The sequence below is a fragment of the Vigna unguiculata genome, chromosome 1, assembly GCF_037176805.1.
Source record: "Vigna unguiculata cultivar grain cowpea cultivar isolate G323 ecotype 2 chromosome 1, ASM3717680v1, whole genome shotgun sequence".
NCBI lineage: Eukaryota > Viridiplantae > Streptophyta > Magnoliopsida > Fabales > Fabaceae > Vigna > Vigna unguiculata.
Genome location: NC_140792.1, coordinates 47,710,881 through 47,728,711, shown reverse-complemented (window position 1 = coordinate 47,728,711; position 17,831 = coordinate 47,710,881). Strand labels below are relative to the sequence as shown.

General features: G+C 32.8%; 3 protein-coding genes across 4 annotated transcripts; 2 read left to right on the top strand and 1 right to left on the bottom strand.

The window, feature by feature from the left end:
* Window positions 1-743: 743 nt before the first annotated feature.
* HEME2 (Uroporphyrinogen decarboxylase) lies at window positions 744-4,090 on the top strand. Its single transcript, XM_028048968.2, has 6 exons — window positions 744-1,008; window positions 1,389-1,510; window positions 2,108-2,218; window positions 2,329-2,517; window positions 3,008-3,133; window positions 3,527-4,090. The coding sequence occupies exons 1-6, from the start codon at window positions 909-911 to the stop codon at window positions 4,040-4,042; spliced, it is 1,164 nt and encodes a 387-aa protein (XP_027904769.1). The 5' UTR covers window positions 744-908; the 3' UTR covers window positions 4,043-4,090.
* Window positions 4,091-7,548: 3,458 nt separating this feature from the next.
* On the top strand, window positions 7,549-9,797 carry LOC114186700 (CBL-interacting protein kinase 2-like). Of its 2 annotated transcripts, none has more exons than XM_028074677.2 (2): window positions 7,549-7,689; window positions 8,058-9,797. In XM_028074677.2, the coding sequence occupies exon 2, from the start codon at window positions 8,329-8,331 to the stop codon at window positions 9,655-9,657; it is 1,329 nt and encodes a 442-aa protein (XP_027930478.1). In that variant the 5' UTR covers window positions 7,549-7,689; window positions 8,058-8,328; the 3' UTR covers window positions 9,658-9,797. The 2 variants fall into 2 exon arrangements, with proteins under 2 accessions (XP_027930478.1, XP_085531598.1); XM_085675472.1 differs by having other exon boundaries at window positions 7,657-7,844.
* Window positions 9,798-11,178: 1,381 nt separating this feature from the next.
* On the bottom strand, window positions 11,179-16,137 carry LOC114186691 (Major facilitator superfamily protein). The gene is made up of 4 exons (XM_028074668.2): window positions 15,900-16,137; window positions 15,551-15,768; window positions 14,015-14,571; window positions 11,179-12,405 (listed from the first exon to the last, which is right to left on the bottom strand). The coding sequence occupies exons 1-4, from the start codon at window positions 16,003-16,005 to the stop codon at window positions 11,523-11,525; spliced, it is 1,764 nt and encodes a 587-aa protein (XP_027930469.1). The 5' UTR covers window positions 16,006-16,137; the 3' UTR covers window positions 11,179-11,522.
* Window positions 16,138-17,831: the final 1,694 nt, after the last annotated feature.

The following is a 17,831-nucleotide window of genomic DNA, read 5'->3' as shown; positions in this document are numbered from 1 at the left end:
ATTTACATTTATATAATAATATAATATAGAAAAAAATAGTTTTTTTATTTAAAAAAATAAAAAAATAAATAAAAATAGTCTGTAGGCGGATTACTTCACTTTTGGTCTGTTAATTTGATGAGTTAGACATACCGAACTAAAATATGTTGATGAAATAAAGATTCTAGTATTTAAGTCTAATACTTTAATTATATTTAGGTCCAATATTTATCAAGAAAATTAAAGATATTGTTTTTATAAAAGTGCTCTTACGTGATTTTCAATCAACCTCCAACTTAAAAGTCCTAACTTTAATAAATAAAAAAATTATTGATTCATCGAACACCAATTAGCATACTCTATTTTTATATTCATCCCTTTTAGATACGATGTATAATTTTTTTTCTCCATTATTTTGCAATTGAAGTTTTCAAATTTTACAAAATCTTTAATTTTGTATACATTTACTTTTAATTCTTATCCAACTTAAGGATTAAAGTAATTAATTAAAGTATACACTAAATAAACATTTGCAAATTAAAAAATGAAACTAAAAGTTACATTTTTTTTCTAATACGAAAGTCGCCTATTATAAATTAAAGGAAAAGAAAAACAGAATTTATCCTTTGTTTGCTTTTATTTGGTTAGGTAATTGTACATGTGCTTATTTACATTTTATTACAAAGAAGTTTGATATAGCATAGGTGGAAGGGGAGTGTGTGTACTGTCAGAAAATTCCATGGAGAAGTTGGTGACATGGCAAAAGCGCAACAAATTGAGGATTGCAATTGGTGAATCAACTCTCCATTGCTGATCTCATTCATTTCCTTATCTTTCCTTTCTTCCCTAACCATATCACATCCTTCAAACTTCAATTTCTCTGACATACAACTTTTCAGCTCCACTTCACTCTGCAATTCAATTCAAAAATGTTGTGCGTCAACACCGCCTTCACTTCTTTCATACCCAGAAAACCAACTTGTGTTTTTCCCTCCAAATCAACCACCTCAATTTCCTGCACCCTCCAAGGTATTATCTTTATTACGATCCACTTATTAGGGTTTTTCATTTTCAGGGCATTTATTGTGCAATTTCATTGTTCTTCTCGACATTTTCAGCTTTCCACCAAGACCCAGATAACACATCGTTGACCTTTAACTTTTGCCCCCCATTTAAATGCTACCGATTTTTATTTATTTTTTTGTTATATTTTAATATCCCTGAACTCGTAGTTGAGGTTTTTTTATTCCTTCTATTTTGCTATGAACTAAATGTTATCGTTATTACTTTTTCAATTCCGTGCGAAAATGCAGTCGTCTCGTCGTTTCTGGTCAAAGCTCCAAACCCATTCTTGAACTTTGTTATCTGATTAATGGATTTTGTTTATGAGTTCTGGAAATCTTGTGCAGGAACCGTTGCTGAACCAAAATCTACAGCTGCTGCTGAACCGCTTTTGCTTAATGCAGTTCGTGGGGTAGAAGTTGAAAGACCACCGGTTTGGCTCATGAGGCAAGCAGGGAGGTACATGAAGGCAGGTTCATGCAGCTTTTTGTGATTTATGGCCTACGTAAAACTTAATTGAAGGTTTAGGGCATCCTAGTTTGGTATTTGGTGTCATAAATTTCTGTATATTGTGAAATTGTTTGTGCAGTGGTGTTATCTTGACTTTGAGAAAATTTGTACAAATTAACTTTTGTTTACACTAATTTAAGGTTGCCAGAAGCTGATTCATTTTTTCTTCTTATTTTTTTCTTGTAATAAGTACTTATGGATAAGTTTATCCAAACAAGCAGGTGTTAAAGGGTGTGTTTTTGTTAACTCTGTCACTTTTTAGTTACACGCCTCCTCTGAAACTAAACATAGCTAGCGGAGTGTCTACAGTTTCCAAAGTTTATCTCCATTTCAGAAATTTTCTGGACTTTTTTATGATGATCTTAGCCCAAGAATTTGTTTGAATTGTTTATGATCCATGGTTATCTGCTTCAATTGTAGATTTAAGTCCAACAACTATCATGATTTATGTTACTAAACCTAAAACTAGTTGGGTTCTTGTTCTTCATGAATTGAGTTTGGTGAGTATGTCTTCTTTACAGAAAATGAATCTAATTTGCCGATTTTTATTAACCAGAGTTACCAAACCATATGTGAGAAATATCCTTCATTCCGTGAAAGATCTGAAAATGTCGATCTTGTGGTGGAAATTTCCCTGCAACCATGGCATGTTTTCAAGCCCGATGGAGTAAGATAACACTCTGGCACTCATTAATATATCTATGTTATCACATTTTTAATGTATTGATTATGATTTTGTTGCCATTAATAATTTGCTGGGCACTGATTCTGTGACAGGTGATTTTATTCTCAGACATTCTTACCCCACTTTCTGGAATGAATATACCCTTTGATATTGTGAAGGGTAAGGGTCCTGTCATATTTGATCCTATTCACACAGATGCCCAGGTCAATCAAGTGAGAGAGTTTGTTCCTGAAGAGTCAGTTCCATACGTTGGTGAAGCACTGACAATATTGAGGAAAGAGGTCTGACTGGTCCTATGTTCCGTTGCATTTCTGCTTTTGTTCGTTTTACACCCCACTTCCTTTTTATAGCTGAAGCATGCATGTTTTGTCCAATACCAGAAGACAGGAAATTCTGTATATTTATGTGATTAAAAAGGAATTCTCTGTATTTTAAGAATGTTAATTGGTTGGGGGCTGTAATAGCATGGAATGATGGAGAAGAGGTGATTAGGCATACGTCACGTGGTACTAGGGGGAACATATAATATTGAAAACTCAGAATTATATATTTTATTGAACTGTAAACCTTGCTGGTGGTATTAATATACTGGGTTAATCTTCATTTCCCGTTTGTATTATAAAGTTGTTTTATGTAGTAGTAGAGAATGGAGCTTCATGGAGACCCAAATATCTTGTTATTGTTGCTTTATCATTATTCTGTGTCCTATTGATGTATTATGCTCTAATGTTTTCCCATATCATTCAATGAATGCTGAACTGTTGATTGCAGGTGAATGATACAGCTGCAGTTCTTGGTTTTGTGGGGGCACCGTTTACTCTGGCATCATATGTGGTTGAAGGTGGTTCATCTAAAAACTTCTCAAAAATAAAAAGATTAGCTTTCTCTGAATCCAAGGTAATCTTCAGCCATCTTCCCTTATCATTCAAGCTCACTAAAGTTGTTGCCCATGGAAACTCACTCACATTCTTATGTTTTAAATCGTTTTCTTTTTCAGCATTTTGTATCCTGAGATATACTGATCAATCCAGATAATCAGCAAATCCTTAAGTTGGTCATTAGTTAGAAAATTAGTTCTGGTTGAAATGGAAAGAAGTTAGCACGGTTCATGTTACCATATCTGTTTAGGTTTTTCTTCTACTCTATTTTGTGTGTGCATTTCCAAAATGAAATTTGTTCATTACGATTAGAAATCAGTTCTTAATACCAGCTAAGAGGGTAATTAATCGATAATAAAATTTGCACTATTTCTTTATCTCGTTTCACTATAAAACTGTGATTTCTCCACAGATCCTGCACGCTTTACTGCAAAAGTTTACAACGTCAATGGCAAGATACATTCAATACCAAGCTGATAATGGAGCTCAAGCTGTTCAGATCTTTGATTCATGGGCAACAGAGCTTAGTCCAGTGGATTTTGAAGAATTCAGTTTGCCTTACTTGAAGCAGATTATTGATACTGTGAAGAAAAGCCATCCAAATCTCCCCTTAATCCTGTATGCTAGTGGATCTGGGGGCTTGCTTGAAAGACTAGCCTTGACAGGGGTGGATGTAATTAGCTTGGATTGGACAGTGGATATGGCTGATGGTAGGAGGCGACTGGGACCAAATATAGCTGTCCAGGGAAATGTGGACCCTGGTGTTCTTTTTGGTTCCAAAGATTTCATCACTGATAGGATAAATGATACTGTGAAAAAAGCAGGTAGAGGGAAACATATCTTGAATCTTGGTCATGGAATTAAAGTAGGTACGCCTGAGGAGAATGTTGCACATTTTTTTGAGGTTGCCAAATCAGTCCGATACTAACCAGCCAACTATGATTAATTATTTTTATTTATCTTTTGTTTCTCTTCACTATGTCTGTTTGATTTTGATTCTCTAGTGCATTTTTTCAGAATAATTACATATCTGTCATCTAATTATGAATAGAAGCCAGGGACATGAACAATAATGTATGTACATTGCTTATACTTCACAGAGTTAGCATATCACAACACGAACAAAATAACATTTAAATAAATAAAAGCTATCAGTTAATCCATTAAATTGTTTTAGTTCAAAAAGTACTGTATCCTCTTAAAGCATTTGATTGTTGTCCAAAGTAGTTCAATTGGACCATCTAAACATGCCCAATGTGAGAATTAAAGGCTGGTTCGGTTCCAAGCAAATAAGTTGAACTCTGGTTCATGGATTTGCATAACCAAGTAAAGATTCTGCATCCTACTGTTTTACATAATTCTATCAATCAATTTGTAAATGAATAAGTATTTTGAAAGTGTTGTAGCTCCATGCCAACCAATAGGGAGCAGCATGTGGTGCAAACTAAGCACATATTGAGCCTCACATTGGTGTCTGGGTCCTTCAAGGAATTTGGGCTTGGTTTTCTTAAATTGAATCTAACAGTGTAAGTGTTGAACACTACACAAATAATGAGAAGATTTCATCTTTGGTAATGTTGATGGCTTGCTGATGCAATTATATAAGTGAACTGTAAAATGTTTCAAAAGCCCAGAGTACGTCAACGTGATCTTGGGTAGGAATACGTTGTGTTGTGTTGTATCAAACACCGTTGTTCCATTATGAGATTGAGGTGAAGATGCTCACACTTTAATTTTAGTGGTTCACTTTTAAGGTAAAAGTCTCAGGATTAAATTGGTGATGCCGACTAATTTAATTCATACCAAACATTCAAAACTACCTTTAATACATTGCAAGGTCCCATTAACTAGCTAAAATATTAACTTCATCAATAAATATATTGAAAAACCCTGATAACCAGCTGAAAATAAACCTCATGTGCAGTGCTAAGTGCTGATATTAACAGCTGCTTGGGAGATTGTTTGAAATACATCGTTTTTTTTTTTTAAATTTGTTTTCCAACCTTCAGTGTAGATTTTGAAAGCAAATTTGCCATTAAGAAAAGTTTTATTTTTCCAAATTAAATTATACATGAAATATCAACACAAATCAATTGCACGAAAATCATTCCATAATATGGTTTCTTAGGTTTAGCATTTCAATACTAGAAATATTTTTCAAAATACATGTGAGAAAAAAAAGGATCTAATAATGTTTTTTAGTTTTAAAAACTTAAAATACCTTTTGGAAACTAAAATCAAGGCCTTGATCTCTATCATAAGCGTACAAATCTATAATTGCATTTGAGAGCTTTAAAAGCTTATCCTTTAGAAAAAAAAAAAAACTTGGTTCCTAATCGAAAAGCTTTCGGAAACACGTTTTATTACTTTTTGTTATGAGAAAATTGATATACTTCCAAACATGATGGGCATATGAGCTAAACTAAAAGGTTTCCCATGAGTGAAACTTGTAAATACTTTATGTAAACCAATGCTTATGATATGTATAAAATGAGACTTAGGTTATTACATGTCACATGAAATGTCTTATACATGGATCTTAGATCATGTGATTTAATCTAAAATGGTTCGAGAACACCTTTTTAATGAAATGATAATAATGTCTAATTCGACAATATTGATCACATTTTTGAAAATGTTTTCCTTTATGGAGAAATATATTAATTGAAAAATACCTCAACAATGACGAGAATTATTTCTCGTAAATTCATTATTTATTATATATGTTTAATAATATTTTCGCACTTTTCTTCTCGAAGGAGATTATCGTGGCATTTTCATTGAGTGTGTTAGATACATGATAGTAAAATATATCCGTTTTGCAAGTCACGGAAACAAAAGGATATAACCTATTTAGAAATCTTAAAAAAATTTGAATAACTCATGTTGTCTATCCACAAATATCTTATATTAATGGGGATTGGGTAGGTTGATGCACTTTTTTCATGGGTGCAAACTTGTTGGATTGGCGTTTTTATTAATTGAAAAGGTACTAAAAGCAAAGAAGTGAAAGAATTAAGCTACCAACATTGAAGAGAAATACACACATACGTGGTCTTTAAGTTATGTAATAACTGATACAACGTAATATGATACCATAAATCAAATAAAGTGATAACCGATAAGGCACCAAATCCAGATCAGATACATGTAAGCACTGGTCCCACTTTACCTTCAACTACACCAAAAATTCAAAACCAAAGAAAACAACTCAACCATATTAATGACACCTTAAATCAGACACTGAAATTTTGAATTTATAATAAAGTCTCTAGTGTATATTTTTATATATAAATATCGTATCATAGCTCAAACAAATACAGATATAATCATAAAAACTGTTTATGTTTTAAAACTAGGCGTTTCCCTGTACCTATAAAAATTCAAAACTGGGGTAGTTTGTGTTTGTTTCCCTCTGTGGCCAAACAGAAGCGTACAAATTTGTTTTTTCCTGAAATAGTTGTTGTGTATGTTTTTGCTTATGTTATCTAGGGTGTGCTTGAAACACAACACGAGTGTGATGTTTCATTAGTAAAAATTAAGAAATTGGTGAACTTTTTCTGAATTTGCTGAAGGCTTTGAGGAAGCAGAAAGAGTTTGGATTACGACAATCCAGGTTTTGATTACTTTTTTCTTTTTTCAAATGATTGATTTGTATACATTAGTAAACAAAAGGAAGTTATTATTCTAAAAATATTTTTAAAAGAGTTATTTTTTTCACAACCAATTATTTGCTTTTGACTTAATAGTTATAACGGATGATGATTTACTTTAATCCTCAGATTAAAAAAATTAAAGATAAAAAAAATTTCTCTTTCATCATGTAATCTGTTATTGTTTACTTTATTTGTCTGGAGATTTGGTTTGGTTTATTTATGTAGGCAGAGTTATTCTACGAAGTTAATAATGTTACTAAATTACTTGATTGATATAGAAAAATAATAAAACTGATGCATAATTAAAAATGAAGAAAGGGAAATAAAATAATAAAATAACAGAATTAATACATAATGGTAATAGGAATTTAGAGTTTGCTACTGGAGATTGAGAAAGTGATTAGGTAATATACTTAGAAAAATAATAGGATTGAGAATTATGCTACTGTGCTATTTTTGTATTAAGAATTAAGAGTTAGTTTTTGTTTTAGTCAAAAGAGTTAGTAAGAATTAAGGATTAGGTAGTTTGTTATATGTTAGTATAATGATTTTAAGGAAACACTATGAGGTCAACAAAATGTCTGTTGTACAGAATCAAAGGAAAAATGAATTGCGTTTTATAACACATCAGAATATGTTGGAAAATTATTAATAGCAGGAAATAACTGATATAAGGTTATTTGAATGTAAATAATAATTTTGATCTAAATACTGGATAAAAAATATAATAAAAAAAAATGAAGAAGAAAAAAACGTAGGCATTTTTGAATGAGAAAGAGGAAAAGACAGTGAAATATGACGCGGAATAAACGCAAAGTGAAAGAAAGTGAAGAAAGTGGTTTATATATACCAAGCTAACTTGTTCACTCCAATTCCATTATGCTTTTTCCCTCTCTAACGTCCCATCTTCCTTCAAACGGTAACACCTTCTTCTGCTTCTTCTTCTCTTACTCTGTTCTTCACAACCTTTCTGTTATCTTCTTAGGTTTGTCAATGTCGTAATTCAACTCAATTCTCCTAAACTTTTTTTTTCTTATTCTTTGATTGGTTGATAGATCGAGGGAAAGTGACAAGGTTCGTTTGGTTATGCCTTTCTTTTTGGTTGTTGGTTGCAGAGGATTATGTGGTTGAGTCCACGCCTTGTGAATGATCATGTTTTGATTTTTGTGATGTCTTTTATTGTTTCAGTCAATTGCTTTCTATTTTAATTCTACTTCGTATATTGTTTGCGTTGGGACCTTTATGTATGTGCTTTTTTTTTAACTGTTTTTTGTTTCTCATTCTCAGGGAGAGTATTTGAATTGAGCCCCTTCTCTGAAGCCATTTTTGGTCACGTTTCGCGCGTTTTTTGGTGGCTTCTCGAGGAGGTTGAAGGACTCAGGTGAGAGAGTGGTGCATTTATCGTGTTGGTAATACGCTCTAGAATTGGTGCTGGTGGTTTTTTTTTTCAAGGTTAGACAAATCGGAGAGAGAGAGAGAGAGAGAGAGAGAGAGATAAGGTTCCTCACTTAGAAAACCAGGGTGCTTTATTTTTGTGTCTGAGGGTTTGTGCTTGAAAATGGGGAAAAGAGGGAATGTGTTGATGCAGAAGTATGAAATTGGGAAACTATTAGGGCAAGGAAACTTTGCAAAGGTTTACCATGCAAGGGACCTCAAGACTGGGGAGAGTGTAGCCGTTAAGGTGATTGAAAAGGAGAAAATTTTAAAAATTGGGTTGGTGGATCAAATAAAGCGAGAGATATCTATCATGAAACGGATTAAACACCCCAATGTTTTGCAATTGTATGAGGTCTTGGCCACCAAGACCAAGATTTACTTCATCATGGAATATGCCAAAGGGGGCGAACTTTTTAACAGGGTGGCTAAAGGTAGATTCAGTGAGGCTAGGACAAGGAAGTACTTTCAACAATTGGTCAGTGCAGTTGATTTTTGCCATAGCAAGGGCGTTTATCACAGGGATTTGAAGCCAGAGAACTTGCTTTTGGATGAGAATGGTGTTTTGAAGGTAGCGGATTTTGGGTTGAGTGCATTTGTTGAATCGCATCGTCAAGACAACATGTTGCATACAGTTTGTGGAACTCCTGCATATGTGGCGCCTGAGGTTGTAAGTAGAAAGGGCTATGATGGAGCAAAATCTGATGTATGGTCTTGTGGAGTGATCTTATTTGTTCTTTTGTCTGGTCATTTGCCATTCTATGATTTGAATCTCATGTCACTGTATAGGAAAATAGGCAGGGCGGAATACAAATGTCCAAACTGGTTTTCAATTGAAGTGCGCAGATTGTTAGGGAAAATCCTTGACCCCAACCCAGATACCAGGATATCCATGGCAAAAGTTATGGAAAATTCCTGGTTCAGAGGATTCAAACCCAAGTCCGGTGAAGAGAAAAGACAGTCTGCAAATATGGATTTAGTTAATTCTGATCAAGTTTTCGGTTTGTGCGAGAATACAAGCACTGCTTCTGTTGAGGCAGTTCAAGAATTGGTTGCACCTGCACATTTAAATGCTTTTGACATAATTTCTCTGTCTTCAGGGCTAGACTTGTCTGGCCTATTTGCTAACATCGGTGAACAGGAAGATATCAAATTTACGTTCATGAGCTCTTCCTCATCTATCATGTCTACAGTGGAAGATATTGCTCGCATTTTGAGGATGCTCATCATTAAGAAGGATGGAGGGTTGCTGAAATTGGAGAGATCCGAGGCTGGTAGAAAAGAATCGCTTTCCATTGATGTTGAAATATTTGAAGTCGCTCCATCTTTCCATTTGATTGAGATGAAATCCGGCGGTGATACATTAGAATTCCAGAAGATATTGAAGGAAGATTTAAGACCAGCTCTCAAAGATATTGTTGGTGTTTGGCAAGACGAGCATTACTTGCAGTAACAGGGTTGTACTCCTTAAAAGATTCATTGACTTTTCAAGCTATGAATTAGTTACAGTTACGACAATGTTACCGTGGTAATTGAAATGTTCATATTCATACTCTACAATAAATATGGTTTTGGTTGAGAATGTTTGCTGAATTGTGAGATGCCATTACATCATACCTTTGCTAGAAATAGTTTTTTTGTTTTCGCACCAATATGTGAATTCGAACTTAAGTTGTAATGGTTTCCAAAGGCTATGGTTGTTTAGTATGCAACTGCTGTAAGAAACTCCATGCCTAGAATGTATATATTTCAGTCACAGTACTAATACAAAGAAGAAAATAAATGAAGCTTATTTGGTTGTTTTGTAATCAAGGTTGTTTGTTGCTGTCATACATAAACATATTTATATATTCTTCTAGATTTTGCTTAGGTATGTATGACTAATAGTAAAATCACTTTGCCGTCCATATCATTTGGGGAAACTTCCACTATTTTGCTAACAGGTCACTGCACACAGTGGTAGCTAAAGTAAATACAATTTGATCAGTAAATTTTGTGCTTTGTATCAAAAGAAATAATTTTTTTCCTTGATTGTTTATTGTATCACTTATTTCTTTTGAGTATGGATAACATGGTAGAATGAGAAAAATAAATATGTTAAATGTTTTCACATAACCATATATATGCTTGTATTTCATAAGAAAAGAAAAGAAAATCTTGACTGATGATTTTTCATCTACAACTATTAGCTACCAGCTCCCTATTTTACTCTAAAGGATGCGTGGTGTACTGTAATCTTTCGCAACCCCTTTTTTCAAGTTAGGCTATAGCTTTTTAAGGTTGAAGTTTTATCACAGCTTACCTGAAACTCAAGCTTTAATTATGAACACTATTTACTTATCAGTAGTTTTCTAGGAAGAACCTAACTCTTATAATAGAGTAAAGTTTACCCCACACTTTCAGCTATGTTAAGCAATGGATCTGAGTGGTTATTTCTTACCTTTTAGTAAAGATGTTATGCTGTTCATTGTTGTGTTATGGGTCCTGACTCTTTTGGTTACGAAACAGTTAGTGGGGACATTTCACCCCCAGTTTTCTTTCCCATATAAAAAAGGGCATAAAATAATATTTATAGTGTCCTCACCTCACTTTAAACTTTGTATAGTTTTGAATTGATAAATTTTCAGGTATCTTAAGGTTAGAATTATAAGGCTGAAAACAAAGTATAGAGTTCTGTCAAAATATTTTTCTAGCTTAAAATTTTTAAACTTTCATGGAAATCTCAGAACTCAATTTACACATGTCTAGTTTTTGCGATGGTCCTAGGAAAAATGGATTCCCTCTTTCCACGTTAATAGCAAAGCAACCACTTGATTGCTCATACTATTTACCCGTGTTAGCTGATTCCAACGCTAAACTACGCACAGGCTTCATTGCTGAGTCTCTGTATTAGGTTTAGATCGTATCATTGTGAAGGACTTGAATATTTTCATCACCAAATCAACAGAATTTGTAAAAAATGTAATCCAACGCGTTCTTCGTAATAGATACATTTCGTTGGTATATATAGTGATAAACATTGCATTTTCACTTGAAATTCCATCAGCAAAAGCTGAAACAGAAAATGCTAACATCACGAACATTTTACAATATAGCACACATGGTGTGGTGAATACTGAGATATTAGTTTATACATTCATAAATTCTACACAAACTCGTGTATCTGAATTTATTGGGCTCTAACTTCACTTTCAGGTGGAGCCAATTAAATTCAAAATAACAATCATTCATCAGTTTGTGGTAGAATCTCAAGTAAATTTAAGCTTCATATCACACTACCTGTTATTTGTGGTGGCCTACAACACTAATAGCTAGTTTTCACACTTGTAAACTAAGAGAGGCGTCCAAAGTTGGGTTCCCCTCCATTTGAACACAAAGGCCCTCTTTGACCCTTATTGATTCCCTCTTATAAATGTATCTACTCGAAACCCAAAGAAAAACCACCAAATTGATACTTGACAGGACCAACAAAAACCCATAATAGTAGTCCAAGTGAGAATCATTCAAGTTGTCCCCTATCCAGCTCTTTTTGTCACCCCTTCCTGATATTTTATCAACCATTGTCACCAAAAAGCTGTTCAAGAAGTTCCCAACACCGATCCCACTAGTGAAGAATGTCGTTCCTAGGCTCTGCATGTCTTCAGGGGATTGATCATAGAAGAATTCTAGTAACCCAATGGCATTAAACACGTCTGCTATCCCTATTAACACATACTGAGGCATCAGCCAAAATATACTCATCGGGACAATATCTTTAGGACCAGCTACGTGGTTTGCACTGATAACATGCATTCTTCTAACTTCTACTACGTAAGCAATTGCAATGGCTATGATCTGGATTGAAAATCCAATCCCTAGCCTCTGAAGCAATGTGATTCCTCTGGGGTGACCAGTTTTCTGGCGCATAAACGGCACGAAAAACTGGTCGTACATTGGCACTGAGAGAAGCATGGAAAGTGTCACAAAGCTTCCAAGAGAGGCCGAGGGAATTTTAAAATTAGGTCCAAGGTTTCTGTCCAAAGTGGTTCCTTGTTTCACAAAAAGAGTGTTGATTTGTGCCCAAATGGTGCTTGGAATCAGTGTCACGAGCCATACAAGGGCCATACCAAAGATAAGTTTAGAACCTTCTACTTGGGTTACTGTCAGCGGTACCCTTTTGGAACCAGCACTGCCTTCTTTAATAGCAGCTTTGTCCAGAAACCTGCACAAACAAGTTTTCAGTTTCTAACAAAATTGGTACAAGTAAAAGATATTGCCTTTATGTGGCAGTGGAATGTTCCAACATGATTCAATCTTTTGCTGATGAATGTGTCTTATGTGTCTCTCTATGCACCAAGAATGCAAATGGGGACTATATCGTGTTTTTCATGCAATATGTGATAGCTATTGTTTGTAGTAACCTGCAACAGTGGTCACAATATGGTTGAAAGATAGGGACTATGAAAGAAGGACTCAAAGAAGATAGTGAGAACTGTGCACATGGAAGAAATTGTATGCCTCACTATTTTGCCTCAAAGAGTGGGTTCTCTGGTTAAGCACAAAAGTTGTATTGAATGAATGAGACTCCTTTGGACTTTGACTGCCTCAGAGCCAAGAGATTGAAACGGGGAACATGGAATCAGTAGACATGGCCCATTTTCTAGATTCTCTTTCAAATTGATGAGTTGGACAATGATGGAAAATGCCATTCCTAGATGCTTCCAAGTTTACTAGATCAGCTATTAATACACAATAATCTTTAAAACATAGAAATTGTTATGTGACCAGGAAAACTGGTTTCCATGTATATCTATTTTTAGATGTGTATTTATGAAAAAACAAAGTGGAAGGTAAAAGATAAATAATCATATACAAAAAAAATTTCCCCACTTTGCACCTTCCTCGTTTCTTTTGATCGTTAACTTTTTTATAAATATTTTTTCTAGTCTCTTTGTTTTATTTTCTTATCACACGTTTCATCCTCTGTATAACCTGAAGATAAATGATATGTTGATGTCAATTTTTTTTTTCATACTCTATCCCTACAAAAATTACACTAAAAACATAAAACTATTTTTTACCATAAAAGAAAAAAAAAATACAAAGTAGAGTCTAAATCAAATATAATATCAAAGACATTATAGGATTGGAAAAAAGTTGAATTGATGAATTCATGTTTTTTGAATCCTATAATTTCTCTTTACTTTCTGTAAATAAAAGTGTATTTTTTTTTCAATCTCGTTCTTATATTTTTATTTTATTATTATTTTTATGAAGTGTTATAAAGAGAGATTTACAGTCTCGGGTGTTTTATACATAACTTGACTCGCAGATCAGGATCTATCAGATCCAAATTTTCTCAATTATGCTCGATATTTTCACACGAAGAACCCGGAAGTTTTACATGTGAAGTTGATAAACGTTGAAGTGCTTTGGAAGCTCTCTTAAGAAGGTATTTATTAGGGAAAAAAAAACAAATCTTTAAATATTTCATCTAATCTTCCATCTATATATTAATATATCTGAGAGTTAAAGAGAAGTTACTTTCAGATGCACCATTGCTTCCACGTCATTCATATGTCCTTACAAAGGCAAGAATGACACATGGCACTCCAAAACTATAAACAATATCATATGAAACATCTTACCCTATGTCACTTATTATTATATTGCCATTTTTCAGTTTCATTTATTTATTTCTGTCTGAAGATATGGACTAACCTTGAGTTTCTACCAAGCATTATGCATTTTAGAGGGCGTAACGTAAAATGAATAATTCTAACACTGGTTTTTTTAACTGAGACCAGATATGTTGAGATATATGTGCTGACCTGAGTGTGGGAGTGTGATAAACCTGACGTTTTCCGGTACTAACATAATGGTGGAGGTTGTGCTCATAGAGATCAGAGGGGTTAACAGGGAGTTGAAGTTTTCTATTCCTGAATGCTGCAATGGGGACACGAACGAGGTCCCTAGCAGGAGCATTGGTTGTTCTTACTTTGTGGCGATATATCGGTGTGCCTATATAGAATATAAGCAATGAAAGCATGAGACCAGCAGTGGGGATACCATAACCGAGTCCCCATCCCAAGTTCTCTTGAATGTATACCAATCCCAGACTCGCAATCAAAGCACCCAAGAATGAAGTGAACATCCACCAGTTGAAGAACGAGGCCTTAAGCTCTTTCTCGTTGGGGTTGAAGTCATCAAACTGGTCGGCACCGAAGGTTGAGATGTTGGGTTTTGTTCCGCCTGCTCCAATTGCCATTGTGTAAAGGGCTGTGTAGAAAAACGCAATCTGTGAGGTTGAAGCCTTGTTGCATATGCCATTGCTGCACGTTGGTCTCAGCCTCTTCAGTGACACTGCTACTGTCAGAAGTGTCATACCCTGTCATCAAATAATGCAACTTCTAAGTAAAGGAAGAAAATTTGGTGCTGTCTTTTGGGCTCAGAAACATGGTTTCAAGTTTTAACCTACACTGCATGCACATCTCTGCATCAAATCATACAACAACATCATTCTAAAATCACCATTTAGAATAATTTGTCAATGGCTTACAGTATTCTTTCATTACCAATCACTTGCAATATAATTTCTAATCCCATTTTTATAAACTGACGGTGCACATTAATTCATTTATGGAGAAAATTTTTCACTCTTAGATATTAGATATGTCAGGTTTTACATAAGGGTTCTTAAGGCGATGAGTTTATGGGTCTTGATTCTTATATAGTGTTCTATTTTCTCATTTTTCATCAATGTAAGACTTACACTTGAATTCTTAACAAGATCATTCTTAACGAGTTTTATGTAATCTTATACTATTTTTTAATAAATCTTAATTAGCAATAACGAATATATTATTTACTATCGCCTCGTAAGTATTAATTTGAAATAAGAAAAACCATGCTATATATATTGAAAAAAGGTCATTTTTTGTAGGTAACATTTTATATAAGCCTCTATTATTTTTTTTCCTCTTTTAAAAATTAAACTAAAAAAATAAAAAAGAGAGAATATTGCCAAAAATATATGTAATGCTTCATTATACACATCTCACATTGAAAACGAAAAAACATATAAATTAATTAATTAATTAAAATTTAGAATTGGAAATAATTTTTTCTTGACAAATCAACCACAGAAAGGAGGCCACATATGGGTTCATAGGTGGGGCTATTTTTGAATCATAAATAATAATCTTGTCCTATCTATGACAGTTAACAATCATATACATTGCCCCCACAAGTGCAAATGATAGAATGGAAGTATTTGGTGGATGAGGTAAACTCACAAAAAGGTATACAAAAAGTAATTAAAAAATTGATTAAAAGAGTGATTTGAAAGAAATTGGAATAGAAGTTACCAAGACATAAATGAGAGATGAGAGTGTGAAAGTCCAGAAACGACCCAAGTAAGAATCTGCGATGCAAGCTCCAAGAATTGGCGTTATCCACACAGATCCTGACCAGTTATTCACATTCCTCACTGATGAAACTGTGTCTTCATGAAGTTGGCTTGTAAGATAATTCACCAAGTTCGAAGCCACTCCATAAAACGCCATCCTTTCAAATGCTTCATACCCTGAATTCAGAATAACCATACCATATCATCATCATATACAGAAACATGATATATCTGCATAATGCAACGAATACGATAAGAAGAATTAAGAAAAGTTGAAGGGTATGAAAAAAGGCATTGATTGTTCTGACCAACAAGAAAAGCACAAGCCTTCCATTTGCCGGTTTTGGATGAGAGTGCAGGGTGGCCACGAAAATCAACAGTGGCATCTTGGGTATAATCTGCATTGGCTTCCATTGATGATGATGATAAGAGATATATTACATAAACAAATAAGCAAGAAATAAGAGATGTATAGAGAAAGTTAGTGATGTATCAAGGAGAGCAATAAATGGAGAAAGAGATCGGTGCTAGAAAAAACGGGAGTAGCTGCTATCTCTATATATATACTGCGGAATAGCTTTATTATCCATCACGGCATCTTTATATTTATTTTTTATTTTCTTTCTAACCATGCTTTTAAAACCCAAATACATTTCAAGTTTCATTGTTACATGGGCTTCTACTGGTATTAACACAATTATTTTAACAATTAAAAATTCATTAAAAGTTAAAATTCAAGATAAATTTATAAGTTTTTAATGTTTCACATAACCTAAATAATATATATGAATATCATATTTAAATTAAAATTTCAATAATGTATATCAATATAATTAATAATAAAAATAATAAATATTATTAGAATTTTTCATATTACTTAATATTTTTCTTGTAAATTTATAACAAAAATTTATAAAAAAAATATATTTTTTTAATTTTTTTTAAATATTTTAATTAATAGATGATATAGATAATTATTTCTTATAAAATTTATAAATATTTTTTGCAAAAAATATTTTATACAAAATATTTTTGTAAAAAATTTAATAATAACTTTTTACAATTTTTTTATACCAAAATTTGTGAATATTTTTTATGAAAAAATTTTAAAACAAAATTGACAAAAACTAATATTTTTTAATAATGAAAAATATTAATGTTTCAAGTAATTCTTTAAAATTGAAATTAAATAATTTTTTGTTTGGTCGTATTTTACTAATTTGACTGATTTAATATTGGATTTGTGTATCATTACTTTCCTACCATAACGCAACCAGATAAAGACCTGTTCCTGGTTGAGATAGTTCGTTCGATTTTAACGTATTGTCTCAATCTTGATAAGCATATATTAGTTAATATAAATTAATATATAATTATACATATAATATTTCTATATATTATAAAGAATATTATGTATTGAAAGGATAATAGTTCTCAAAAAAGTGTGTTACATTTTTTTCTATACCACATATAATAAAATAATAATAATAATAATAATAATAATAATAATAATAATAGTTGAACTATAATTTAATTTATTAATTTAATTTAAAAATAAAATATATGATCCATATACCATTTATTACATCTCATTACTATTTCAAACTACACCTAAAAAACCATCATGTATGTAATATATAAATCACAAATTACTTATGATATTGTGATATATATATATATATATATATATATATATATATATATATATATATATATATATATATATATATATATATATATATATATATATATATATATATATATATATATATATATATATATATATATATATATATATATATATATATATATATATATATATATATATATTTTTCAAATTCCACCATTGTCCTTACGATATGATCTGTTTCCATACCATCAATTGAGTTTATAATAGCATCTGGGAGTTGATCGCGATATCCTTTCTCACAGATATTTTCGGCAACTCAATTAAGTCAGACTCCGGTCCTTTCTCCCCACTAGCCGACCCTGCCCCACTGGCCAACTTAGAATCATTAACACAGTTTAAGTAACAAACAGATACTTTCAATATCTATAATCGGATGCACCCGAATTATAAACTCTAACTAAGCCCTTAGTGGGCAACTTATCAACAAACTTCATTAAGATCTCCACCATCGGTCCCCATATCCTTGTACCGAGAAGGGGTACCCGTCCAGCTAAATGGGAATTTTGTACTCCCATCTGCGTTCAAGAAATAAGGCTTGCCTTCTTCCTTC

Coding starts and splice junctions, on each gene's coding strand:
- HEME2 (XM_028048968.2), top strand. CDS start 909: ATGTTGTGCGTCAACACCGCCTTCACTTCTTTCATACCCAGAAAACCA. Junction 2,518..3,007: donor TGACAATATTGAGGAAAGAG/GTCTGACTGGTC, acceptor TGTTGATTGCAG/GTGAATGATACAGCTGCAGT. Junction 3,134..3,526: donor TAGCTTTCTCTGAATCCAAG/GTAATCTTCAGC, acceptor ATTTCTCCACAG/ATCCTGCACGCTTTACTGCA.
- LOC114186700 (XM_028074677.2), top strand. CDS start 8,329: ATGGGGAAAAGAGGGAATGTGTTGATGCAGAAGTATGAAATTGGGAAA.
- LOC114186691 (XM_028074668.2), bottom strand. CDS start 16,005: ATGGAAGCCAATGCAGATTATACCCAAGATGCCACTGTTGATTTTCGT. Junction 14,572..15,550: donor CATCTCTCATTTATGTCTTG/GTAACTTCTATT, acceptor ATTTGATGACAG/GGTATGACACTTCTGACAGT. Junction 12,406..14,014: donor TATCACACTCCCACACTCAG/GTCAGCACATAT, acceptor TTGTTTGTGCAG/GTTTCTGGACAAAGCTGCTA.